At 43.0% G+C, this 27,741-nt stretch overlaps 1 protein-coding gene across 2 annotated transcripts in view; it reads right to left on the bottom strand.

Annotated features, from left to right (window-relative positions):
• The window catches only part of DYNC2I1 (dynein 2 intermediate chain 1), a 57,363-nt gene that overhangs the window by 13,512 nt on the left and 16,110 nt on the right, over window positions 1-27,741 (bottom strand). For both annotated transcript variants that reach the window (XM_044294033.1, XM_044294034.1), the window contains 11 exons: window positions 27,398-27,466; window positions 25,488-25,559; window positions 25,148-25,349; window positions 18,419-18,521; window positions 14,454-14,583; window positions 12,477-12,588; window positions 9,818-9,906; window positions 9,305-9,434; window positions 8,371-8,543; window positions 7,472-7,634; window positions 3,171-3,278 (listed from right to left, as the gene is read on the bottom strand). In XM_044294033.1, coding sequence (XP_044149968.1) covers window positions 3,171-3,278; window positions 7,472-7,634; window positions 8,371-8,543; window positions 9,305-9,434; window positions 9,818-9,906; window positions 12,477-12,588; window positions 14,454-14,583; window positions 18,419-18,521; window positions 25,148-25,349; window positions 25,488-25,559; window positions 27,398-27,466 — 1,351 coding nt within the window. The remainder of the gene's footprint in view (window positions 1-3,170; window positions 3,279-7,471; window positions 7,635-8,370; window positions 8,544-9,304; window positions 9,435-9,817; window positions 9,907-12,476; window positions 12,589-14,453; window positions 14,584-18,418; window positions 18,522-25,147; window positions 25,350-25,487; window positions 25,560-27,397; window positions 27,467-27,741) is intronic.

The raw sequence follows: 27,741 nt of genomic DNA, 5'->3' as shown, positions 1-27,741 counted from the left end.
GTGTACTGTTCTGTGGAATATGCTGGTGCTTTATAAGCAATGGGAAATAATGAAAAGATACAATAAAAACACATAATATATACAGTGACGTGCAAAAGTTTGAGCTCCCCTGCTCAAAATTACTGTGAACACTTAAGCAATTTGAAAATGAAATGATCTCCAAAAAGCATAAAGTTAAGGGGTTTTATGATATGTCTTTTACTGATGACCTATCCCCTGGATAGGTCATCAGTATCTGATCAGTGGGGGTCCAACACCTAGGACCCCTGCTGATCAGCTGTTTAAGAAGGCAGCAGCCCTCCTGTGGACGCCATGGCCTTCTCTCTGCTTTTCCTAGGTCAGGTGATGACATGTTCATAGATCACTTGGCCTAAGAGCAGCTGCAATCCTGAGGACAGGTCATCAGTAATAAAAAAAATCTCAGAAAACCCTATTAAATATGAAACAGACTTTTCAACATGTTAAGCAATAGCAGTGTATTATTTGGGTTTTGTACAATTTTAGAGTGAAAAAAAGGAAAGAAGTACCTTGGAAAAGTATGGGAACAGAAGAAGGTTTGAGCGCTCAGATAATTTTGGTCTCAGACATTAGATAGTGTGTGAGGGTTAAGACTTGTTCACAATCATCGCTAGGAAAGGCCAAGTGATGCAAATTTCAAAGCTTTATAAATACCCAGACTCCTCTAACCTTGTCCCAAAAAACACCATCCATGGGTTCTTCTAAGCCATGGACGCTCAACCAGCGGCCCTCCAGCTGTTGCAAAACTACAATTCCCAGCATGCCCCAATAGCTATAAGCTATCCAGGCATGCTGAGAGATGTAGTTTTGCAACAGCTGGAGGGCTGCAGGTTGGGCATGCCTGTTCTAAGGAGTTGCCTAACACTCTGAAAAAGAAAATGGTTGAGGCCCACAAAGCAGAAGATAGCAAAGCGTTTCCAGGTTGCCATTCCCTCAGTTCGAAATGTAAGAAATGGCAGTTGACAGGAACAGTGGAGGTCAAGAGATGGTCTGGATGACCAGGAAAAATTTCAGCGACAGCTGCTTGTAGGATTAGTAGAAAAGCAAATCAGAATCCCTGCTTGACTGCAAAAGATCTCCACGAAGATTTAGAAGATTTAGTTGTAGTACATTGTTCTACTGTTGGGCATAACACACCTGCACAAATGGCCTTCATGGAAGAGTCATGAAAAGAAAACCTCTCCTGTCTCCTTTTAAAAATGTAAAAGATGAAAATAAAAATCGTTTTTTCTTAAGATACAAAGGGAATGTGTCATCTTTAACTTTATGCCTGTTTGAAGATCATTTCATGTTGCTAAACTGTTCACAGTAACAATAATTTTGACCAGGGGTGCCCAAACTTTTGTATGCCCCTGTACAAACGCAAATACAGTCCTGATCAAAAGTTTAAGACCACTTGAAAAATGGAAAGAAATCATATTTTACATTGTTGGATCTTAACAAGGTTCCAAGTAGAGCTTCAACATGCAACAAGAAGAAATGGGAGTGAGACAAAAGATTTTTTGAGCATTCAATTAATTGAAAATAACGATTAAACTGAAACAGGCTGTTTTTCAGCTGATCCAAATTTTAGGACCACATGCCTTTAAAAGGCCAAATCTGTGCAAAGATGTGGATTCATTGTCATTTTCTGTCAGGTAGTCACATGTTGTGATGGCAAAGGCAAAAAAACTCTCCCTTTTTGAACGTGGTCGGGTTGTTGAACTGCATAAGCAGGGTCTCTCACAGTGCGCCATCGCTGCTGAGGTGGGGCAGTAAGACAGTCATTTGGAATTTCTTAAATGATCCTGAGGGTTAAGGAACAAAAAAGTCAAGTGGAAGACCCAAAACAATTTCACCTGCACTGAGTCAGAGGATCCAATTGGCTGTCCGTCAAGACACTGGACGATCCTCGACCCAAATTAAGGCCCTTACTGGTGCTAACTGCAGCCCCATAACCATCAGACGGCATCTGAGACTGAAGGGCTTCAAAAACAAAAAAAGTCCTCAAAGACCTCGTCTCCTTGAACGCCACAGAACTGCTCGTTTGGACTTTGCAAGAGAGCACCAAACATGGGACATTCAAAGGTGGAAGAAAGTTTTATTCTCTGATGAGAATTTTTTTTACCTCGATGGTCCTGATGGTTTCCAACATTACTGGCATGACAAGCAGATCCCACCTGAGATATTTTCTACGTGCCACAGTGGTCTACGTGCCATAATGGTCTGGAGTGCTTTTTTCTTCAGTGGAACAATGGAGCTTCAGGAAGTGCAGGGGCGTCAAACAGCCGCTGGCTATGTCCAGATGTTGCAGAGAGCATTCCTCATGACTGAGGGCCCTCGTCTGTGTGGTAACGACTGGGTTTTTCAACAGGACAACACTACAGTACACAATGCCCGCAGGACAAGGGACTTCTTCCAGGAGAATAAGATCAATCTTTTGGCCCATCCTGCGTATTCCCCTGATCTAAATCCAATTGAGAACCTTTGGGGATGGATGGCAAGGGAAGTTTACAAAAATGGACAACAGTTCCAGACAGTAGATGGCCTTCGTGCGGCCGTCTTTACCACTTGGAGAAATGTTCCCACTCACCTCATGGAAACACTTGCATCAAGCATGCCGAAACTAATTTTTGAAGTGATCAACAATAACGGCGGAGCTACTCATTACTGAGTTCATGTTTGGAAGTTGGATTTTTGTTTTGGGATGGGGAAGGGTTTATATTTTTTTTTGGAGGTGTGGTCCTAAACTTTTGATCAGCTGAAAAACAGCCTGTTTCAGTTTATTCATTGTTTTCATTAAATTGAATGCTCAAAAAATGTTTTGTCTCACTCCCATTTCTTCTTGTTGCATGTTGAAGCTCTACTTGGAACCTTGTTAAGATCCAGCCATGCTAAATATGATTTTTTGGCATTTTTCAAGTGGTTGTAAACTTTTGATCAGGACTGTATCAGCCTGAGTGAAATGGCTCTATTACAAAAATGTAATGGTATGTGCTGTATCAAAATGGCAGATAATTGAAACATATCAAGCAGTAGGAAGCCATAGTTTTACAGTAGTGGAAACCCTAAACCGCATGGTATCCAGACCATTCATAATAATAAAAAGAAAAAAAATGAAAAAATCTGCACAATTTGTTTTTACGATCGTAAACTCGCAGAGTTGACTGTACCTTCAGAGGACGACAGAGAAGAAATTCCATGGTCCTTTGTCTCTAAACTTGGGACTGGTTCTACGGCCTTTACTGGGTGTGTGTGACTGACTTCAGTAAATATGGCATCTGCAATTCACACAAATATATGTATAAGCAACAGACAATACTAATGTACTGAACAAAAAACTAATAACAGAACATAACATGTAGGCCCACTGCATGTTGGAGCATAGCAGGCTTGAGGGGCAGGCCCCATCTTTACAGGTATCAAAATCATCAAGGTAGATTTTTATTCCTGCTAAGCAGCTTTTTGGTGTGATGAAAGCCAACCAACAGTAACATTACATACTGCATCACCAAGAGAACTGTGAGAAATTTATCAAAACAGGTGCAAGAAAAATGTCCTATTGCAATCAGATTGTATCTTCAACTTAAAGGGGTTGTCCCATCTTGCAAAGTTGCTTTCATTTTGTTCCTTCTAGCATAATAAGAGGTTACCATATGTATGTTAGTTCGATATGTCCTCCTTCTTTCCCTATTCCTAATTCTTCTTTCCCTTTGTTTATTGCTCGTTGCCAGGGGTTACAGCCACCGCAGCAGTACTGCAGTGGTGGCCGTGCTTGCGCAGAGTATTCCTTCCCTTGAGCTGTGCTGTGGTGGCAGGGACTACAGAAGCGTTCATATTCCTGCATATGCGCCATCTCCTATCCTGGCCTCCTCTCTGCTGCTCCATAGAAACCAATTAGACAGCTTCGGCGCATATTTGAAGCAGCCTAGCGGTGGTGACCCTGATAATAGAAACAGCTAGTAGCTGTATTGGGAGCGTGCCCGTACAGGCAAGCACTGGAATGACATCAACAGTGCGCCGCTTGCCTGTACTATCACTCAAATCGTTGGTAACAGCCTCCAGAAGATTTAGGAAGCAAGGTGCTGCGGCGGAGAAAGGTTAGTGAACAGGGCAGATGAGAGCTGTAATCTGACTGATTCTTACGGTAACTACTCCCCACTACATGTGGCCCTTCATGCCAACATTTTAAAACAAAAAGAATATGTCAATCTGGATCTATGTGAACAAATACGGTACATAAACGTGATTCATCATATTCATTCATTTAAGTGCTGTTTTCTCATCGGTATCATTGGGGGACACAGGCATTGACCATGGGTATAGCTGTTGCCGCTAGGAGGCGGACACTAAGCACAAAGTGTAAGATCCTCCCCTCAGCTATACCCTTCTTACAGGGACCAAGCTAATCAGTTTTTAGCTTAGTGTCTGTAGGAGGCGTTGCAGGTCTGCTGTTTTTTTTTTGGTTTTTTTCTAGCAGGAGTTTCAGGCAGTTCTAAAAACTGCCTGCACTCCCACCCAGGAGAGTCACACTGCAATATGTGGCGTGTACTGGGCGCCATGTACTGGGGCGTCCGTTTTCCATTGTAGCGCTTCCCTAATGGCGCTAAGCGAGTGGGCTCGATTCTGGGGCCAGCGGGGGCCATGGTTAATTGAGGCCCCGGCTTTTGAGCAGCCTGCTCCTGCAGGGCCCCCCGCAGCTTATTTTTTTCCAGCCAGTGATGCGGGCAGGTGCTCCGGCGGGGGGGTTAGAGTCGGAGGTCTGGCACTGAAGGCCTTCGTCATTTTGGGGGCGGGGCCTGAGGTTTCCTCGCTCGCATGTCGGCAGCTGAGCAGAGGGAGAGTGGGCTCCCCCCACTTCCAGGATTTAAAGCACCTGGCGGGATGCTGACGAGCTGGTCTTGCTGCTTGGAGGGACACAGGCTGGGTAAGTGCTGTTTGTCCCTTCTTACAAGGCCTAACCTTCCCCTCTTCCCCATTTTGGTGGCAGGGTTGTCATTATGTCTGAACCCAGGATCAGGTCCCGAAGCAGGCGGTCCCTTTGGTGCGTCATTTTGCCTGTGCATCGTGTCGTGCAAAATTTCCATCCCCTCAGTCAGACTCCCTCTGCTTGGCGTGTGCTGTTCCACCATCAAGTGGCTTCACTTTCGGCAGTTCTGACTTTTCTGCAGGGGGTGGCGCATGCTGCTCCCCCTTTCCGTCCTCCATTGGAGCCTTGGGATCTTAATCTAGTGCTCAACGCTCTCCAGTCTTCTCCGTTTGAGTCCTTGCAGCAGGTGTTGCTTCGCCTCTTGTCTTACAAGGCGGCGTTTTTGGTGGCAATCACATCCATCCGGAGGGTGTATGAACTCGCGGCTCTTTCATGTCGGTCGCCTTTTCTGATCCTCAATCAAGATAAGGTGGTCCTTTGCCCTGTGCAGTCCTTCCTGCCGAAGGTGGTACGGCATTCCATCTAAATGAGGAGATTATTCTCCATTAATTTTTTCTGGGCCTGTCTCATCCTCGGGAGCAGTCGCTCCATACCCTGGATTTGGTACCAGCCGTTCAAGCCTATCTGTCCCAGAAGGCATCTTTCCGGCAGACGGATTCCATGTTCGTGATTCCAGAGGGGCCGAGACGATGGCTGGTGGCGTCGAAGACTTCCATTTCCCGATGGATTCTTTGGCCATTGTGGAAACGTACCGTGGTAATGGCCAGGCCCCATCCTTCCGGATGACTGCTTATTCGGCTCGGGGCAGTGGGAGCCTCGTGGGCAGTGCATCACGGGATTTCGGCCCTTCAGGTGTGCAAGACGGCTACTCGGTCATTGTTGCACACTTTTTCCAAGTTTTATAGAGTGCACACCTTTGCGTCTGCTGACGCTTCTTTGGGGTGTAGAGGGGTTCTCTGATTGACGGAAGGGTTGCTTGTTATGCCCACCCTTGGGGACTGTTCTGTAACGTCCCATGGTCAAGCCTGTGTCCCCCAATGATACGGATGAGAAAACTAGATTTTTGTACTTAACGTAAAATCTGTTTCTCTTCCGTTCATTGGGGGACACAGCTCCCACCCATTCTTTTGTTTAGGGGGACCTTTCCGTGCCTGTGTGGTTCTGGGTTTGCATATATATATTTTGTGTTGCTTCTCCTACTGCTTTTGCATTAACTGATTTAGCTTAGTCCCTGTAGGAAGGGTATAGCTGAAGTGGAGGAGCTTACACTTTGTGTGCTTAGTGTCACCTCCTAGCAGCAACAGCTATACCCATGGTAAAGCGTGTGTCCCCCAATGAACGGAAGAGAAACAGATTTCACGGTAAGTACAAAAATCTAGTTATTACAGCACTCAATCATTTTAAAATGCAAATGACCCGTTTCTTAGAACAGAGTACAAGGTAGGTGGGTGACATTAGATCTTTACACGCTTGTAAATATCTAATGTCAATCATACTGAGTTAGATGGACGTGTGAATCATATAAGCATTAAAATTATATGCAAGTCTTTATCTACAAGGGCTGATTACCCGTGATTTAGTTTTTTCTAAGTTGCTCCTTAGTCATTTTTTGACACAACTGCTCAAAGAGCTTTTACACAGGTCGAAGATCAGGACAATTATCAGGGATAAGTGTTCACCGGACTGTTCTTTCTCAATAATGGCCTCATGTAAAGGCATACGCTCCTTCGGCAGGTGATCGCATCTTTTATGCAATACCTAAAATCATTGTTCTTTAGCAGCACCTCACCCTGTATAAACAGGGATTTGCTGCTAGTAAACAAAGAAATTTTATAGGCTTGAGTGAACCTAGTAAGGACCATTCACCGTCATCCATCCCTGATCACTGCCTGCTCTTTCAGTATGTGTTAGATATTTTTTGCAACAGCGACGCTGAGGTAGTATGAATTACGCCATGTCTCATCACTGGTCAGGCTGCTGCTCATAATGAGACAAAGTTCTTTTCAGTAGACACTGTAGCTGAACAGTCATCACAGATTACAGGTCTGCCCTAACGGAGCGAAAAGTAGTCAAGAAAGAAGATATGAGCAAAATAAATAGAAGATAATCACCATCTGGTAGAAACTTTGGAGGATATCTGTTTTTGGAGTAGATACCGAGTTGCATACGATGAAGGCATATGCAACATATTTTCAAAGCAACTGGATGCCATATAATGTATGCTTTTATCATGACTGGGGAGGGGGTGCGGTGTAACCTGCTGCACATATGTCAAATTTATAAGGGGTGGATGTCACTTTTATGCCAAAAAATGTTTGCCATAAAACCTGCACAAGGTCTGAATGGTCATGTATTATAACCGTAAGCCTGTGATCAGGTGTTTCCACCTAAGAAGGTGGACAGACATCCAGGTAGAGGTGCTCTTAGAGCAACTCCCTACTGTGGCATCACAAGCAAGGAACCACTATATTACAGCCATATGCCTTAACAGTATAGGAAGTGGAGTTATCTAAAGCAGAGGTCTTCAAAATTGAAAGTACCAACCTGTAGAAAACGTAGCAGACCTAAAGGTCCAGTTGGTGTCTTCAATCCCCATAGTCTGGTGCATACTAAAGTCCTCCCGTAGATCCCATACCAAAACAGAACCATCCACAGTACCAGCAAACACCAGAGATGCCTTTACTGGGCTGAAACAGCAACATCTGACCTACAAAATTTCAATAGGTAAGTCAATGAAAATGCAGCCTGTAGTGTGGATCAGCGGTGAGTTCTGGTGACTTGCATGTTTGAAGTCGACCAGAGACAATATCTGCCTCTTCCTGTGCTTGGACAGTGATCTCCAAAAACTCTATTCTCCTTTCACATTCCAAAAATATATTGATAGGTTAAAGGGGTTCTCTGGTCATTTCCCCTACTTGGTATTCTCTAATAGCCTGAGGAAAGAGAATGTTTTACATAGTACTTACCTGCCCCTTGCTCTGCCGATCCCCCAAGTCTCACGCTGCAGGCTCTTTCGCCTGGGTCCCAACAGGAAATGGCCGTTTCTTTTCCTGTTTAGCTGCATAGTAGTGATTGCAGTTGAACAGGAAAAGTAGTGGCCACATCCGGTCAGGACTCAAGCAGAAGAACCCCCAGTGGGAGCGAATGCAGCAGAGACGGCAGGATCAGCAGGCCGAGAGACAGGTAAGTACTATCTAAAACATCTTCACCGATTATTACAGAATACCAAATAGGTAAAATGACCAAGAACCCCTTTAATCAGCATCTCGTAACAAAATGAGTAGTCTAGCAGGTAAACATTACTATATGAGCCCCATTGTGCAGTTCAAGGAAACTAGTGGTTCAAAGAAAGTGGACAAACTTTAAACATTTATAGATATGAGGTAAAAGGAGAAATGTCTCATAGATCACTTAAAAAGACAAATAAAACAACCTTTTCATACCTCAGACTCACAAACAAGGATTTTCTGGGGAGTGGAAGGCTGCCATATATTCCATACGCAGATGATGTACTTTTCACACAGGCTGGTAGACTCAGCGCTGTCGCCCAATCCATGCACAGTAAGCAACATGTGCCTCTGTGCTTCCGAAAACTGCAGTTGGTACACACTACGCCCTAGAAAGCCCCAATGGAGAACAAAGTAAGTTGAGATTTTTTTATTTTTTTATTTAAAAAAAAGAGCTTGTCCTATAAAAAACACTTTTTTAATTGCATGTAATTAAAAGTTTAGTACAGCCACTGAGCTATTCAATAAAATGTATCTGTATAGCGCCACCTGCTGTTACTTATTTTCCTTATTAGTCTGTCCACCTTGCTGAGGTGGACGCACATGCCTTGTTTCATCCTTCAACTGCCACTAGCCCTGTTATCTGAGGAGATTCATGGCCACCTTGCTACCTCATGGATCCCATGAATCTCCCCATATGAGTGCAGCTGGAGGAGTTTTTCTGCGCTCACACTATCATGCTTTCTGCATCTCACTCTCCTCACAGGCCATGACCAAGATCCAGGGAATGGACCAAAACGTTGACCTTATAACATATTTAATGCAGGATAGATAAATAAAAGAAACTGTTCTGCACATATGTCATGGTTATAGTTCTAGTGTATACGGAATCCTTCCTACCACAGAGCACCCATCTCTGGGTGTCGGAGTGACAACCATAACCCTTCTACCCATAAGCCTTTATAGATACCAATATGCTCCCATCCCCCATTGAGCTAGTTGCTGAATAAGAACCACTACAGATATATATATGTGTGTGTGTGTGTGTGTGTGTGTATGTGTCAATGCTCTTATGTGGTGCAGATTTTTCCTGTTTTAAAATACAAGTAGACATAATGCAGGGGAATGTCATCTAATGTATTTTCTCTACCTTGGAGAAAAGGTAGGCTGGTATTTAAATGGAAGCAGCTCTCGCTGATGGACAGGCAAGGGTCTTTAGTCTGAACCTTGTAATTAGATTGCTCTTCAGCATGATTCTCTTCTAGCAGAACAGTGATGACCTGTAGAGACACAAATCACAAATTAAAAAAAGCAGGTGTAAAAAAACATTTAAATATTATATGCTCCAAAATGACAAAATATCAAGAAGCAACAGAACAGGAATCTTTACAGTAAAAATGTAGCAAGGACCACACGTAGTAGGCTTAGAACATTTAAAGGGGTTGCCAGGACTAGAAAAAGGGGTCTGATGTTTCCCTGAAAACAGCTCCACATCTGTCCGTGGGCTGTGTCTGGTACTACAGTTGAGCTCCAATCATCTGAATGAGAATGAGCTGTAACACTAGACACAGCCCATGAACACACATGGCACTGTTTCTGGAAAAACATCTGACCCTTTTATCTAGACATGGACAACCCATTTAATAAAGGAAGTTTGACCAACCTGACATGCAGATCGAAGGAACGCCGTCAGTCGCTGTGAGTCCACTTTGCTTACAGCCCCTGTGCCTTGTACAGAATCGTTTTTGTGGCCTAAAAGTTGTACAGAAAATGATAAAACTTAATTGCCTCTCTGCTCTAAAAAGCCAATGATTGCCTGGAAAGTACTACTTTATATAAGTTATGGTATTTTACAAGGAGCAACCAAACAAGGTGGTTGTAACCTTTTCACCCATGCAAGAGGTGAATGACACATGCCAAAGACATAGGATCAATGGGCCACACCACCGAAAGTCCCAATATCTTCATGAAGTCGAAAGGTAGCGGTTCACATTTAAAAAAAACTTCTGACCCATTTTGATCAATGGGGGTCCAAGAGTAGAGCTCCTGGCCGATCCTTAGAATTTAGAAGCTGAAGGAATAATTTGAATGCCATGCAACTTCTACTCAGTGAAGGCCTTTCTCCAGCTCTCCTGGGTGAGGCAGGGTTCTCTAGGAGGAGGATAAAAAAAAAAACTGTGTCTAGACTACACCCCTGCACATCACTATGACAAGTGCAAAGTTTTCAAAACTTCAGTTACCCTTTGCATCTCAGGTTCTGGAATAAGCAGGGAATCAATCAGAAAAGCACAGAGTGCCGTCTATAGTTTCTAAATCGATTTCTTTGACAAAAGTATTATTATCATTATTATTAATCCCTTACGGACAGGACAACTTTCAGTCTTTGGTTTTTACTCCCTGCTTTCCAGGTTCCATAGCCTTTTTATTTTTCCATTCACATAGCCGTGAGGGCTTGATATTTGTGGGACGAGTTGTACTCTCTAATGGCATCATTTTATTTCCAGCTATTTTTTCCAGCATAAGAAGTTGGAAAAAATAACAAATGGGGTTAAATTGGGGAACAAATGCAACTCCCTATGAGATAAAACTGACCTGTTACCAAAGTGGGGGGGAATGTCAGTGCGTCTTATGGGGCGAATACTTAGTGCTTCCATTATGGAAGCATTCATTAGTACAGGAGGACTGGGAAGCAGTGAATGCAGCGCTCCCGGGGCTCTGTACTCACCGCTTTCTGGTCTTCCTCCGCCGCTCACTGTGCTGTGACTGAGCACAGCGTAAAGACATCAACGCTCTGTGACCGCACGCTGTGCGCATCGGGTCACAGCACAGTGTGCAACAGGAAGAAGAAGGGAACTGGATGACAGGAGCGGCAGCGCGTCCGGAGCAGAAGCAAGTTAATTATCTTATCTGAGCATGGGGGTGATTCACATGGAGGTCTGATTGGGGGACTAATTGAGGTCTTATCTGAGGTCTGATTGGGGGTCATTCACATGGAGGTCTGATTGGGGGACTAATTGAGGTCTTATCTGAGGTCTGATTGGGGGTCATTCACATGGAAGTCTGATTGGGGGACTAATTGAGGTCTGATCTGAGGTCTGATTGGGGGTCATTCACATGGAAGTCTGATTGGGGGACTTATTGAGGTCTAATCTGAGGTCTGATTGGGGGTCATTCACACGAGGTCTGATTGGGGGACTAATTGAGGTCTTATCTGAGGTCTGATTGGGGGTCATTCACATGGAGGTCTGATTGGGGGACTTATTGAGGTCTAATCTGAGGTCTGATTGGGGGTCATTCACATGGAGGTCTGATTAAGGGACTAATTGAGGTCTGATCTGAGGTATGATTGGGGGTCATTCACATGGAGGTCTGATCTGAGATCTGACTGTGGGACTTATTAATATGGAGGTCTTTTCTGAGGTCTGATTAACATTGGGGGGGTCTAAGCTGAGGTCTGATAAAATATATTTTTTCCTCTTTTCCTTCTCTAAAAATGTGCATCTTCTGGGCAGGTGCATCTTAGAAGGGGAAAATACGGTAATAAAAACTTTAGAAAATTTTTATTTTTCTTTGTATTGGCATATTCTAACCCCCATAACTTTTTATATTTACGTCTACAGAACTAATTAAGGGCAAATTTCAAGGCGATCTGTAGTTTTTATTGATACAATTTTGGAGTGTGTATGACTTTTTCATCACTTAATTCTTTTCAGAGGTGAAGCGACGAAGGAGTGGCAAATTGGCCATTTTGATTTTTTTTTTTTTCCCGTTGTGATGTTAACTTTATGGGATAAATATGTATATATTTTAATAGTACAGGTATTTTGGGACATGATAGTGCAAATGAGCTTTATTTATTTATTTTTGTTTATGTTTATTATGGGGAAAGGGAGTTATTTGAATATTTAAATTTTTTTAACTATTTTTAAAAACATTTTTTTACACGTTTTTAGTCCCCCTAAGGGTCTTAATTATACAATAATTAAACCGATTGTCCCATACACTAAACAATTACCATTGCAGCTTATGGGAGTTGCGTTATGTTCCTATGGAGCCTTGCCACAGGCTATGGTAGCCTTGGATCCTTAAGAGGGATCAAGGCTACCAAACGGCGGGGTAGCTATTTGGGCCCTGGGAACGCAGCGCTCCGTAGAAAGCCACCTCAGATGCTGTGGTCAGGATTAACTATGACATCTGAAGGGTTAAATGTCTGTGATCCGCGTTATGACCAACCACGGATATTCGCCCCCGGGTGTCTGATGTTTAAAAACATGGACTTCTGCCATAAATGTACACTGGATGTCCTGAAGGGGTTAAATCACCTCCACAGACAACAGCGCCCTCTCCTGGATGCTGGGTCCACTTTTCTTCAAGATCTATTTCTTCAGTTTGAATATCTCTTTCAACAGCATCTTCATTGCACTGCACATAAGCCTGAAATAACAAGGGGAGGACATTTTCATCATAAACAGGAGCTTTTCCTGGTGTTTAGTGCACATGACCGTAGCATAATCTTCAACATATTTGATAATGAGCTTCTTTAAATCTAAGATGCCGGTGATCTATGCTGCATGAGCAGTAGACACTTTAGTGGAGTGGAGCCAGAACTTCATTCTCTGTGTACGTGGTTCCTCTATTCGGAACAGGTCCACCTGTAGGTAACCTATTCATTATAGCAGGATAAATACTGCGGGAACCTGGGAGATAAATTACTCTGTCTCCATTTCTAAAGTTACTACTTGCGATGCATCATGGACCAAAGGAGGTTTTTGCTGCTGATACAAACACTTTTCCCCAAAATTATGAGCACTCCAATAAAATAACAAAATCATTGGTATCATCGGCCCACGTGTAGTTTTATTTAATAGCAAAGGCTACCATCACAGAGATTACAATAATGATGTAAACTTCCGAAAGAAGGGTCTGACATGCACACAGCAAATTGACCAGCCCAAAGTATGTCAAAAAGACATCTACAAAGTTAACAGAACCCTGCAGCAGCAAGAAAATATAAAAAACAACCTTTACACAACTGCTAAATCAGCCCCCCCTCCCCTCCCCAGTGCTCCTATGGTTTGCCACCCATCTATATTTTCCTAGAGCAATGACGTGCCATGGCCGCTGCAATCAATTACTGGCCTCAGCAGTCGCAGCAGAAAAATTAACTAAGACCAAGGACCACCAGAGTATCGGTGGAGCAGTAGTGTTTTAATAGGCGAGTACTCTTTGTTTTGTGTATTTTATAGCATTTCCTGCCACTAGTTTAAACTCTTTTAAGTATGTCTAATATGGAGTTGCCAAAATTATTGCAGACATTTTAATAAGGCTACTTTCACACTAGCGTTTTGGCTTTCCGTTTCTGAGATCCGTCATGGGCTCTCACAGTCAGTCCAAAACGGATCAGTTTTGCCCTAATGCATTCTGAATGGAAAAGGATGCGCTCAGAATGCATCAGTTTGCCTCCGTGCTTGCAGCATTTTGCTGTCCACCTGACGAAGAAGAGCCAAATGGATCCATCCTGACACACAATACAAGTCAACGGGGACAGATCCATTTTCTCTGACACAATAGAAAACGGATCCGTCCCCCACTGATTTTTAAAGGTGTTTATGATGGATCCGTCATGGCGATAAAAGACATAATACAACCGGATCCGTTCATGATGGATGCATGCGGTTGTATTATTGTAATGGAAGCATTTTTGCAGATCCATGACGGATCTGCAAAAAACGCTAATGTGAAAGTAGCCTAACACAGATGCATAACCTACTGGGATAAACAAGAGGTATGATTTCTAGTGGTTGCATAGATAGATAGCTCGATAGACAGACAGATTGACAGATAGAGAGCTCAATAGATAGATAGCTTAGTTCTTAGTGCTTAATTTCCCATTATTAACTGCTCCCGTCCTTTATGAAGCTCTGAAATTCCCTTTACATAGGTTTTCTGTCTTTGGAAAGTCTATTTTCCTATGCTCCACAGGCCACATTTACAGGACCAGAGGTCCACATGACCACTTTCTGCTTTGCCATGCCATAGACAATCTGCAGCACAGTCTGGGCAATGGGGACAAGGGTGCCAGTGAAGTAAAAGGACAGCATGAGCCATCCATTGACATGTTTTGCTTTACATGAAGGAGCATTAGGAGGTTTAGCAGGTAAAACTGCGCTCTAAAGAAGGTTCCCATTCCCTTTGGGAAGGTAAAGACTAAAGTCTTTACATTGGCATATGAAGTCATAGGCATGATGATAGATAAGATAGATAACATAGATACGATAGATACATAATCCACTGCATACCTGCTTTGTATTGGTCTTCCCGAAATTCCGGATGTACATTTCATACTCTTTTACAGGAGGAAGGTCCAATAAAGAAAAAGTAGAGGAAAAATCTAAGTCGATGAGCCGTAGGATTTCCAAACTGCGCTTTCTTAAATGAAATAATACAAATATATTTAATGTCAAGTCAGACATGAGATTAAGCTACAGGAGAAGTAACACAAAACTGGGAAATTGTCTATTGTGTACATGACTAGAAACTGGCCATCAAGTGTGAACTACAGGTGAAACTTGAAAAATTAGAATATCGTGCAAAAGTTAATTTATCTCAGTAATGCAAATTAAAAGAAATTGCATTAATGCAGCTTAAAGGGGTCCTGCAGTTTGTTTAAACTGATGATCTATCCTCTGGATAAAGAAAAAAAACTCCCAGGCTGTGAGCTCTGCGCTGCGATTGGCCAGGTCTACAGCATGGGAGAAGGAGACGCCCAGCAGAACAAGGGCAGACTCCGCCTACTATAACCAAGTGAGCAAAGCTACCGGAGGGCACAGCGGCCGAACGGAGTGGTGCCCAGGGATAATAGGGAGTGCAGTGAGATCCCTGGGCGCCGCTGTATATGTAATGATACTCAGTTCACAATGTTTTTCCAGGTGAAAGGTCCTCTTTAAAGATACGATGTGATTGTCCTAACAAATTACCAGTAAGTAACCCCTAGTAATGTGATTCAAGCTGCTGCACTGCGGTACAATGTATCAGACTCATTTTCACAACGATTGCTCGACTGCCACTTTATTACTGGCCAAGGCAACCACCATCAGTTATAATCTACAGACAGGGCTCTGTCTATAGATATTCATTTAAAGGGAACCTGTCATCAGGTTTATGCTGCCCAAAATACAAACAAAATGAAATCCCAACAAGTTTCCTCATGATCGATGGCTGTGTTTTATGCTGCAGCATTTCAGAGAGAACATTGTTTAAAAAAAAAAAGTCCAGGAATGGGGAGAAGAGTCCACTGTGCAGCTTCTCCCCGCTTTGCTGGATTGACAAGCCTCTCTATGTCTGCATATAGGGACAGACTTGTCGATGAAGACGAGCAGGGAGGTGGGAGGCTGCACAGCGGACTCACCTCTCCATTCCTGGCTCATTTTTAACTATGTTTTCTTTGAAATACCGCAGTGTTTTAGAGTAAAACATAGCTGTCTGCCATGAGGGAGCCTGTCTGTACCTCATGATTCCCATGATTCGAGCAGTATGAACCTGATGACCAGTTCTTTGTCATTTATGAGCAGTCTGTAGCACGGACCATGGCCAGTTCGGGTTGAGACTCAGCAGCAGAATCTAGCAAGCAAGGCATATACAGGTGAAACTCGAAAAATTCAAATATTGTGCAAAAGTTCATTTATTTCAGTAATGCAGCCTAAAAGGTTAAACTAACATATGATTTAGACTCATTACATGCAAAGTGAGACATTTCAAGCCTTTATTTCTTATAATTTGGATGATTATGGTTTACAGCTTATGAAACCGCAAATTCACAATCTCAGAAAATTAGAATATTACATGAAATCAATAAAAAAAAAGATGTTACACAGAAAAACGTAGGATCTCTGAAAAGTATAATCATGCATATGTACTCAGTACTTGGTTTGGGCCCCTCAATGCGGCGTGGCATGAATGCTATCAGCCTATGGCACTGCTGAGGTGTTATGGAAGACCAGGATACTTCAGCCTTCAGCTCTTCTGCATTGTTCGGTCTCATGTCTCTCATCTTTCTCTTGGCAATGCCCTATAGATTCTCTATGGGGTTCAGGTCAGGCACAGTAATCTCATAGTCATTGAACCAGGTTTTGGTACTTTTGGCAGTGTGGGCAGGTGCCAAGTCCTGCTGGAAAATAAAGTCACCATCTCCATAAAGCTCATCTGTGGAAGGAAACATGAAGTGCTCCAAGATCTCCTGGTAGACGGCTGCGTGGACTCTGGACTTAATGAAGCACAGTGGACCAACCACCAGCAGATGACATGGCTCCCCAAATCAACACAGACTGTGGAAACTTCACACTGGACTTCAAGCATCTTGCATTGTGTGCCTCTCCTTTCTTCCTCCAGACTCTGGGTCCTTGGTTTCCAAATGAGATGCAAAAGTTGCTTCCATCAGAAAAGAGGACTTTGGACCACTGAGCAACAGACCAGTTTTTTTCTTTCTTTAGCCCAGGTAAGATGCTTCTGACATTGTTTGTTCAGGAGAGACTTGACAAGAGGAATACAACATTTGAAGCCCATGTCCAGGATTGGTCTGTGTGTGGTGGCTCTTCATGCACTAACTCCAGCCTCAGTCCGCTCCTTGTGAAAGTCCCCAACACTTTTGAATGGCCTTTTCCTGACAATCCTCTCCAGGCTGCGGTCATCCCTGCTGCTTGTGCACCTTTGTCTTCCACACTTGTCCTTTCAACATAACTTTCTATTAATGTGCTTTGATACGGCACTTTGGGAACATCCAACTTCTTTTGCAATTACCTTTTGAGGCTTTCCCTCCTAATGGAGGTGTCAACTGTCAGGTCAGCAGTCTTTCCTATGATTGTGATTCTTACTGAACCAGACAGAGACAATGTAAAGGCTCGGGTACCCTTAGCTCAGGGGGTATGGATTAATTAGCTGACTACAGTGTGACACTTTGAGCCTAGAATATTGAACCGTTTCACAATATTCACATTTTCAGAGATTGTGAATTTGGGTTTTTCATAAACTGTGAGCCATAATCATCCATATTATAACAAATAAAGGCTTGAAATGTCTCGCTTTGCATGTAAGGAGTCTCTCATATGTTAGTTTCATCTTTTAGGTTGCATTACTGAAATAAATGAACTTTTGCACAATATTCTAATTTTTCGAGTTTCACCTGTAGAAAATTTATTATTATGCACAGTTTGGCACTATATTTGCTTTTGTACATAACTGGGGTTACACTCTGGAAACCAGATGCCTGCCACCATTTTGCACTGCAAGGACTGGGTGTCTGCAGAGCTGCATTGTTTACACAGCATATGGACTGGCAGCTGGGGGACTCCTTAAAGGGGTTGTCTCAGCTGGGGGACTCCTTAAAGGGGCTCTTTCTTAAAATTGAATTTATCATGTAGAGAAGTTAATACAAGGCAGTTACTAATGTCTTGTGATCATCCATATTGCTTCCTTTGCTGGATATATTAATATTATATTATCACATGATACACTGTTCGTTTCCATGGTTATGACCACCCTGCAATCCAGCAGAGGTGGTCATGCTTGCACACTATAGAAAAAAAGTGCTGGACGATGCACACTCCCTTGGTCCCAGCCACCAGGGAGGCTGGCGCTTTTTCCCATAGTGTGCAAGCACCACCACCGCTGTTTGATTACAGGGTGGTCGTAACCATGGAAACGATCAGTGTATAAATCTGCTGGAAAAATGAATCCAGCCAGCAAAGGAGGCAATATGGACAATCACAATACATTAGTAAGTGCCTTGTATTCACTTTCTCTACATGATAAATGCCATTTGCAGAAGTCAAACAACCTCTTTAACAGCAGTTCAGGAGAATCAAAAGCATGTTGTGAGCCTATTGTGCCACAGCATCCATTGCATGACAGTTTAGGTAATATTCTTACACTGTGGCCAGACCCCTGTATAGGGCTGATCTGAGGTGACAAGGTCCGACTAAGCAAGGAAATCCATAAGATGGCAATAAAGTTCACTTAGTGACTGCCGAGTGCTCCAACTAAACAGCTTTTAGAACTATAGCCTGTATAGCCTGTCATTCGGGACATTTGGAAAGTGAACCGTGAGCAGACGTCTGTCATTATACTGCTCAGAACTAGCAAGGCTGATTAGCAACGAGAGCAGGGATCCCTGCATGTGCACCCCCTAAATCTTCTTTACTGTAGGATTACAGGCACCAAGAGCACCCTAATTATTTGTTTGTTTAATATAATAGTCATCAATACATACTTCTGTTTGTCTGAGATTTGGCCGGTAACTTGGCGTTGTTTTGCAGATCCAAAATCTATGAATACTCCTCGCTGAGCACTCTTTCTTGGAGTGGAATTTGGCCCTAAAAATACAAATTAAGTCTTTAATACAACAGTTAAAAAAAAAGGATTAATGGGGTCATTTACCAAAATGGTGTAAAGCAGAACTGGCTTAGTTGCCCATAGCAACCAATCAGATTCCACCTTTCATTTCTGACAGCTCCTTTGGAAAATGAAAGGTGGACTCTGATTGGTTGCTATAGGGAACTAATGGGGTCATTTACCAAAATGGTGTAAAGCAGAACTGGCTTAGTTGCCCATAGCAACCAATCAGATTCCACCTTTCATTTCTGACAGCTCCTTTGGAAAATGAAAGGTGGACTCTGATTGGTTGCTATGGGGAACTAATCCAGTTCTAATTTACACCAGTTTGATAAATGCCACCATAATTATTAATATCTTTGATACAATAGTAAAAAAAAAAGTATTAAAAAAGGGGGATATTTATTAAGACAGGCGTTTTCCATGCAGGAGGTGCCAAAGTTATGTAGAGGCAAAGGCTTCTACAAAAGTTTGGTGCTTTCCTCCAGCAGGCCATGTGACAGACTAAGGGTCCATTCACACATCCGCAAAATGGGTCCGCATCCGTTCTGCAATTTTGCAGAACAGGTGCGGACCCATTCATTTTCAATAGGGCCGGAATGTGCTGTTTGCATCCGCATTTGCGGATCCGCAAAAAAAAAATAGAACATGTCCTATTCTTGTCCGCAATGGCAGACAACAAAAGGCATTTTCTATGAGAGAGTGTCGCAAAACACATACGGATGTGTGAAAGGACCCTTAAATGTACACCAGCTCCCTTGATGGCATAGATATACGTTTTTTCCACACCAAAAACTGGTGTGGAAAATGATAAATCAGCCAGGCCTGCCAGCTTCCTCACCCACACCACATCGGCACTCTGGAAAATTGGTGTGAGCGGGGGAAAGTCGCAGATTTTGCTGCAAACAATGCTATGTGACAAAATCTGCAACTTTAATATGCCAAAATGTGGCGTATTTTACTTAATAAATCCCCCCCCCCAAGTCTTTAGTACAATAGTAAAAAAAAAAAAAAAGATAGTAAAATATTGGCAAAACACAGATTTATCAAAACAACCTCATAAGTAACCAGGTTAGTCGTACAAGTCGAGGTATAAAAGTAAGGCCCACGGAGTGGAAGAAACACAACCACAACTGTAATTACTAAAACATTGTACATGTTAAAGGGGTTCTCCGGCAATGATTTAAAATGGCCGCAATGTAATCAGGACTGAGGGGGCGAGTGGTACTGACAGGCTGCTCAGCCATGATGATTCTAGGACAGGTTGCTTGCGGCCATTTTAATTCATGGCTGGCAGGGAGCCTCTTTAAGTGCAGCCTGTCATTGAAGAAATTAAATACATCCAAAACCACACTAAAAATGTGCGTTCAAATTTTCTTCCCAGCCAAAAACAACTCAAGTAAGTAACTAACCACCGATATGAAAACACGGCCCAAAACTGCACCAATTTAAATGACACCATAAAACAGATCAGTCAGAAACTGGTTATTCATTCTGCATTATTCAGCACTGAGGACAATAAAATACATAAAAGGAGAAAACAAAACTGGAAATGATATGGAACTGAACTGGGACCAGCTCTTCTATTTACTGGCCAACCGTACGGCCAGAATATAATGAGAGTAAGGGCTAATTCACATGACCGCAAAACACGAATACCGGCCCATGTGCGTTCTGCATTTTGCAGACCACACATGGCCTGCACCATGATAAAAAAATGCCTATTCTTGACCGCAATTGCGGACAAGAAGAGGACATGCTCTATCGTTTTTGCGGGACAGTGGAACAGAACTACGGATGTGCTGTCCGCAACTTTTGTGGTCCCATTGAAATGAATGGGTCCGCGTCTGTTCCGCAAAATTGCGGAACGGATGCAGATCCATTCATACAGTCGTGTGAATGAGCGCTAAGTATGAACTGCGCAAGTGGTAACAGGTCCTGGTAAAGTATCATGCTTCATCCTGATGCCAGGCGGTTCCCCCCCCCCCCCCCCCCTTTGGCAATGCTGTAGCTTTTGAGCACAAAAGTTTAGCCACGTCTAGTGCTTATTCCAAGTGAAGACTATGTTACAGAGTGTTGGGCTTTACTCTGAAATATTATGGCATTTCAGACAAAACCGTTTCATAAATGGGCCCATGAGAAGATCCCCTCTACCCTGCTCAACTGAGCAGTGTCTCCCTATCAGTGTATGGGGAGACACCTGTCAATCAAGGGCGAGCAGTCATAAACCAGGCTCATCTTCCCATTTCCGTCTCATCTTTAACTCACTCGTGACCAAGGTTTTTGGTGTTTGAAAACACTACATGCAAAGGGTACATTTATATTACTTTTGTATTTTATGTGGCATAAATTGAGCTATGGTATCAAATTTTTATTTACCCAAAATTGTATTTACCCAAAATTGTAATTGAATAGAGTACATTTGACAAAATAAATTCAAACAAAAAAAAAATCTTCTTGCTCTCCGATGTGTAATTTATTTAAAAGTCAGCACTGTAATACATGAGAACAAAAGGTTCCCAATTTTACTCTTGAGTATCTCGTGACATAAGCTGGTATTACAGGCCCACAGTCAGCCTAACCCTGGGTTCAGACCTGAGCGTTCTGAAACGAGCGCACTGTATGCGCGATTGTACGGGCGTTTACAATCGCGCATACAGAGACAGGCGTGCACACATTGTCGCGCGTTCCCGAATATCTATGTGCGGGAACGCGCGACAAACGCCCCAAAAAAAGCTCAAGCACTTGTTTGAGCGTCGGGCGTTTTACAGCGCGATCGTACGCGCTGTAAAATGCCCAGGTGAGAACCATTCCCATAGGGAATCATTGGTTCTTGCCTGTTGTGCGTTTTACAGCGCGTAGGAACGCGCTGTAAGACGCTCAGGTGTGAACGCAGCCTAATGGTCCATTCACACGTCCGTTTTTTCTTTCCTGATCTGTTCCGTTTTTTGCGGAACAGATCAGGACCAGATCAGGACCCATTCATTTTCAATGGGTCCTGGAAAAAATCGGACAGCACAATGTGTGCTGTCCGTTTCCGTTGTTCCGTTCCGCATGTCCGTTTAAATATAAAACATGTCCTATTATGTTCCTGAAAAATCGGATCCTGGTACAATGCAAAGTCAATGGTTCCGCAAAAAACGGAAGACATTCGGATGTCATTCCGTATGTCTTCAGTTTTTTGCGGAATCCGTTCCTGGAAACACATAGCAAATATATATTTTTTTTTTTAATAATTTTTTTTTTTTTTATAATTTTTTTTTATTTATTTTTTTTCAAAGAAATCCAAACAACTTTATTTGATTATTGAAATGTATACATGTTTCCGTTTTTTGCGGATCCGCAAAAAACGGATGACATACGGAAACATTTTCAGGAACAACGGATCCGCAAAAAAACGGACCGAAATTCGGATTATAGAAAAATACTGACGTGTGAATGTAGCCTTAGGCTTGGCACTTTTTGTGACAGAGATTAACATTTCAACTCCCTTCAGTGGAATCAGACTGACAAAGTGTTGCCCCGATCTCTTTAATGGCAAAGTGATATACAGCGATGTTTGCCATTAAACTGGTGGACGTATAAATATGTCGTACCATCATGGTCCACCGTAAATTATATGGTGGAAGGGGTAAAACATAGCTTAGGGTAATGACAGAGCCAGTCAGGATTTCAGGCAGCATTGTTAAAGCTGGTCTTAATTAGACCTCCAAGTTCTCCGCTGGTGCTCCAAATCAAGGTACCCCAAGGGGTTAATATCCACGCGGCGTGGCTGAGAGACTAGACGCTGACACATAGCTGGTCAAGGTAATCTCTACGTTTATTACAATAAGTGAGGCAGTTAGTCACCTTCAGGGAGGTGCTCCTTCCTGAGGCACATGCCATGCTTTCATTGGCTTAAGGAGGAAAAGGAGATGAGATAACACTTGGCCCCTGCGCAGTATGCTCTAGCTCATAAACTTTGGAATATTAATATAAACACCTATGGGTCCGCACCACGTTGTAATGGCGGTCTTCCTAACCTCAATACTACATACATCATATGTGACACTTCAAGAAGGTGATTTTCTTTAGGCACTGAATATATATGTGTATTATCTAGTTAAGTGATTGGCTTAAGCATCTTTCACCGTCTATACATCTGTAACTAGAGGAGAAGTCAGCGTAGCTGCGTGGCCCTCCGCCCCCCCCAGACAAAGGGAAGAAATAGTTTGTAACAGCTTCAGAAACGTTAACTAGTTACAGTCCTAGAGATACAGAGTATAGAATAAAATTCACACATCTCTAAGGGTCCATTCACACGTCAATGGTATATTGTGGACCCGCAAATTGCGGATCCGCACTCCCTATAGAAATGCCTATTCTTGTCCACAGCTGGGGACAAGAATAGGACATGTTATATCTTTTGCGAAGCTGCGGACCGGAAGTTCGGGGCCGAAACCCGGAAGTTCGGGGCCCGCGCTCCACAAATGCGGAAGCGGAGAGCACACTATTCACATCCGGGCCCATAGAGAATGAATGGGTCCGCACCCGTTCCGCAAAATTGCAGAACAGGTGCAGACCCTTTTGCGGACGTGTGAATGGGGCCTTACAGCATGAAACTGATGACAGGATCCCTTTAAAAGGTTTTCATATAATAAAGATGCTTTGAGTTTAGCTCATTTATACAGTAAATAGGGATAACAGAAAGTCTATGCAGAGCAAATACAAATGCAGATGTAGAATGGATTCATATCTAAGGAGATTTCACAAGATTAGGGAATTAAACCACTGTTCCCTAGAACCAAGGAGCCGAGGCCCCACTTTCCCTGAACAGCACAGCTCCTGTCCAGAAGTTGCAGCTCCTGAGAAAGGACAGGTTGTGAATGACACTAAAAAAACACCACGAGGCACACAGTGTATTCTACTACAGCTGGGGCCACTTCCTTCTGGTGTCAGAAGGCCTACAAATAAAGCTACTATGACCTGCAATTTATGGCATACCCTAATAAGCAGTCAAAATTTCTACTCAAGGGAAGCCCATTTAGGGTCAAATCTGTAGCACGTACATGTATTTCTGCAGGCCCCATTCAGATGTCTTTGGCGGTCCAGGAAATATCAACAGCAAATCTGGTGAATGTGAATATACCTTTAAAGGAAACCTGTCGCCTAAAAAACGCCCCCCCCAAACCACCAGCATTACCTTAAAGCAGCCAGAAGTATGTTCCTAAAGATTGTTTTCTTCCTCCTGCCAGATGCACCAAAATCTTCAAAAACTAACTTTAATGCCCTGCACGCGCTATGTAACAGCAGAGTTTGAAGTCAAGGGGGCAGCGGCCTCCTCACTTGAAGTCAGGATAACCACGCCCCCTTTCCCTGCCCCTTCGCCTCTGATTGACAGCCAATAGCTTTCAGCTGTTCAGCAAAGCCAGCCGAGTGCGAGTGTGCATCAGACGTTCACGTGCGCGGCTGTCAATCAGAGGTGAAGGGGCAGGAGTGGGCGTGGTTAACGTGACTTGAAGCGAGGAGGCCGCTGCCCCCTTGACGTGCAGGGCATTAAAGTTCGTTTTTCAAGATTTTGGTACATCTGGCCGGAAAAAAAAAAAGGATCTTTAGGAACATACTTCTGGCTACTTTAAAGGGAACCTGTCACCTGGATTTTGGGTATAGAGCTGAGGACATGGGTTGCTAGATGGCCGCTAGCACATCCACAATACCCAGTCCCCATAGCTCTGTGTGCTTTTATTGTGTAAAAAAAAAAAAACACTATTTGATACATATGCAAATTAACCTGAGATGAGTCCTGTACGTGAGATGAGTCAGGGAACAGGACTCCTCTCAGGTTAATTTGCATATGTATCAAATCGTTTTTTTACACAATAAAAGCACACAGAGCTATGGGGATTGGTATTGCGGATGTGCTAGCGGCCACTTTAATATAATGCTGGTGGTTTGGGAGGCGTTTTTTAGGTTTAAAGTGAACTTCCAATGGCATATTCAAGAATTATACAGTGAATCTTTGACATACAATATTCATTTGTTCCGAGAAGGCCATGGTATGTTGGAACCATAACTGTATTACATCATACTCATTTTGAGCTAAAATCAATTAGTCTAATTAAAATTTTGAGCCCCGTCCTCCATACAGCCTTGGGATTCACTAGTAGCATGCTCTATGTTTTTACTGAGTTCCGTCAGGCAGCTCAGCTGACGGCTCCTTATCTCTGATCTCTGACCTTACAAACACTCATTATAGATCAATTCTTTCCTTACTGATAAGAATGTGGCTTAAATACCATTAGTGTTTTTGAGCAATTAGTAATTTAGAGATGAGGGCTATTAGATGACCGGCACAAAAGTGAAAGTACGATTCTCACAGCTAGGCAGAAGTTAACCCTTTATGACAAGGCTGCTGAATATTCTTATAAAAATTTTTTTTTAAAAAAGGATTTTAAGCTCAAAATGAACACCGTAAAGCAAACTAGGTTCCAGCTACACTGCAATTAAACACACTCCAATTGGCTGAATATTCCAGCCAATCTGCGTTCACAATGAGCACCGCCGCAGCCTGGAAGCATCATAAGATGGAACTAACAAAATGGTAAAAAAACATAAAAAGACTGAAAACCTTCAGGGCTTGGTCCACCATCCTGGTCATCATATGCTTTGTGTCTGTGTGCAGCTGGGACCGTAGCTATGCTTTCATTCTCCAAGAACATGGCCTTCTGAATCTCCTCTACTTCTGCATTCCTGGAGACTGCTTTAGGTTCTGGTGTTTTGTCTGTAGTCCGGTCTTCTTCTCTCTCATCTTCAAAATCATCATCATAATCCTACCAAAAAATACAAACATTAAAACACAGCGTTTATTGGACATATGTACAAGCATGCATACATGAGTAATAGTCCGCACACTTAAACTTACATTGCTTTTCAAACTTTTGGCTTTTATCGCATTTTAGGTTACTTACTTCAAAATCTTCTTCATAGTTTGTAGAATCCTCATTCGCAGTATCAGTGTTATTTATATTTTCTTCTATTTCCTTTAAATACAATTATAATAATTGGAACACAGGAAATATAAATAAATCTTAGCATGATATCATTTCATATAGGACTAATAATAGGACAGTAATAATCCTCCAGTCAGTAGAGATCCGTGACCTGGAACTCCTGTAGAGTGATAAAATGATGGAGCCCCATTGCTCCTCTGGGATCTTTAGGGTTTGTCACCTTTTTCACAAAATTGCTGCCATAGCAATCAATGAGGCTGTAATGAGCAGACATGGCATCATCAGAGCAGACATCTGGACATCCCACATCTGAACGCCCTTTGTACTGTATTTAGTAATTAATTAGGGGTCCAGTGATCATACCTGCCTCCATGACATACAGAATATTGTAAACACCAGATAATCCTCTCAAAGCAGAAAGTGCTGAGTGCATGGTCCCATAAAGCACAGACGATGAGCTGTACTCTGCTTCCACCGAGGTTCGTCTAAACCAGGCATGGTCAACCTGCGGCCCTCCAGCTGTTAAAAAACTACAACTATTGCATGCCTGGTCTAAACTCAACCTGCATGTTTACTGCAATGGGGAGAGGGGAATAAGCTGCTGTTAAATCCCTCTTGTGGCTGCTTTTCGTCTATGGGAACCCCAACATGCCCGATCACTCTTTCCCTTAAATCTGCTGTTGTGCGACAGTAAGGTCATCGTAATGGATTGGGCTGTCAGTGTGCCAGCCTGATCCTGCTTAGGGCACTGCATGCAAATTAACAGGTTAATGGCACAGGTACCATGCCATTAGTTCGTCAGTTTACACTGTGCAGATCAGAAGGGGTTAATACTGTAAGAACCACTGGTCCAGGTGCCTCTTGTCAGCACCTGGACTAGTGGCTCTTTGTTACATCCATACTTGCCCCCACGAAAACTGAAATTAAAGAGAAGGAAATGGGGAGCGTAAACATATGGCGGTTTTGCAAAGTGGCCCTGTGCAGCCTGGTTTTTCTATTTACGTGGAACAGTCGGGACGGCATCAATGTTGTTAGGTGAACCAACTGCCCATCTAACATGTATGGGGCTGTCCAGATAACCCTCAGATGGCAGAGGTGAGATCTTTCATTCCAAGTGTGCATTCACACGACCGCAATTCTGGGTCTGCATCCGTTATGCGGACCCATTCATTTCATCCGTTGTTCTGTTCCAGGGCCCTCGGATGACAGTTATATAATGTGCATGGTCACCTTTACTTACAAACGGATGCTTATAATAGGGACCAGGTAAAACGGAATATGCCGAGCGGCTCATGAATATTGCTATCGCCACAAAAATACATTCAAAATAGGCCACACTTTACATGTTTCCTACCGTTCTATCCCCCATTACACTGTGTGGGTGTCTGAAACAGCTTCTAAGTGCGTCAGAAAGCTTTAATCTGTTCCTTATATGTTCATACTGCTGTGCGCTAGAATCCAAACCAGCGAGCACAGATAAAGCAGTGCGAATAAGTGGGAGAATAAGTGTCATGGTTTGGTTTACAATTCACTTTGAAGACCAATCAAAGAACATAGCAGTCAACACATAGTGCTTATCTGGCAAGTCTCCCTGAACTTCACAGGGCCGGGTCCACCGCTGCAATTATTTCTAAAGGGCAGATGCTCCTGCTTTCAAGAAGGTTGGTAGGTGAACAACAATTTGTCATTCGGTCTCTGGCTCAGTTAAACTGACTTTTTCTCCAGACAAAAGAGTTTTGTGAAAAAAAAAAAAAAACTTTTTCGTCATCTGCCTTTTTAAGTGAAAAAGTTGTCCGTACTTTAATGAGTAACATTATGTTTTGCCTAAAGCCACAGCGTGACATACAGTCAGCAGAGGCCGGTGTTACCTTCTCATCATTGCTTTCCTGCTTTGCCAGCGATTCCTTGGAGCGGCTTTTAGGAACTGAAATGTTCTCCTATTAAAATAGAAACAAAACATTTCACATTATTATTACAGAAATCCCAGGAGGCAGTGGAATAATGGAATCCTGGCCCACAGCGCTGTTCACAACAACTTCTCTACATCATAGTTTTAAAGAAAATGATTGGAGCCAAACTGTGAGGGCCATTATATCAGGGTGTTAGTGCGGGGTCTGTGCTGACAATTAAATGCAGAATATAGGCAAGACATTACCTCTCTGTATGGCCCCATTCACACAACCTTTGCGCATTGTTTGCGGACCCATTCAGT

Source organism: Bufo gargarizans, chromosome 5, assembly GCF_014858855.1.
Source record: "Bufo gargarizans isolate SCDJY-AF-19 chromosome 5, ASM1485885v1, whole genome shotgun sequence".
In the NCBI taxonomy this organism is placed as follows: Eukaryota; Metazoa; Chordata; class Amphibia; order Anura; family Bufonidae; genus Bufo; species Bufo gargarizans.
This window is presented reverse-complemented; position numbering and strand designations above follow the sequence as displayed.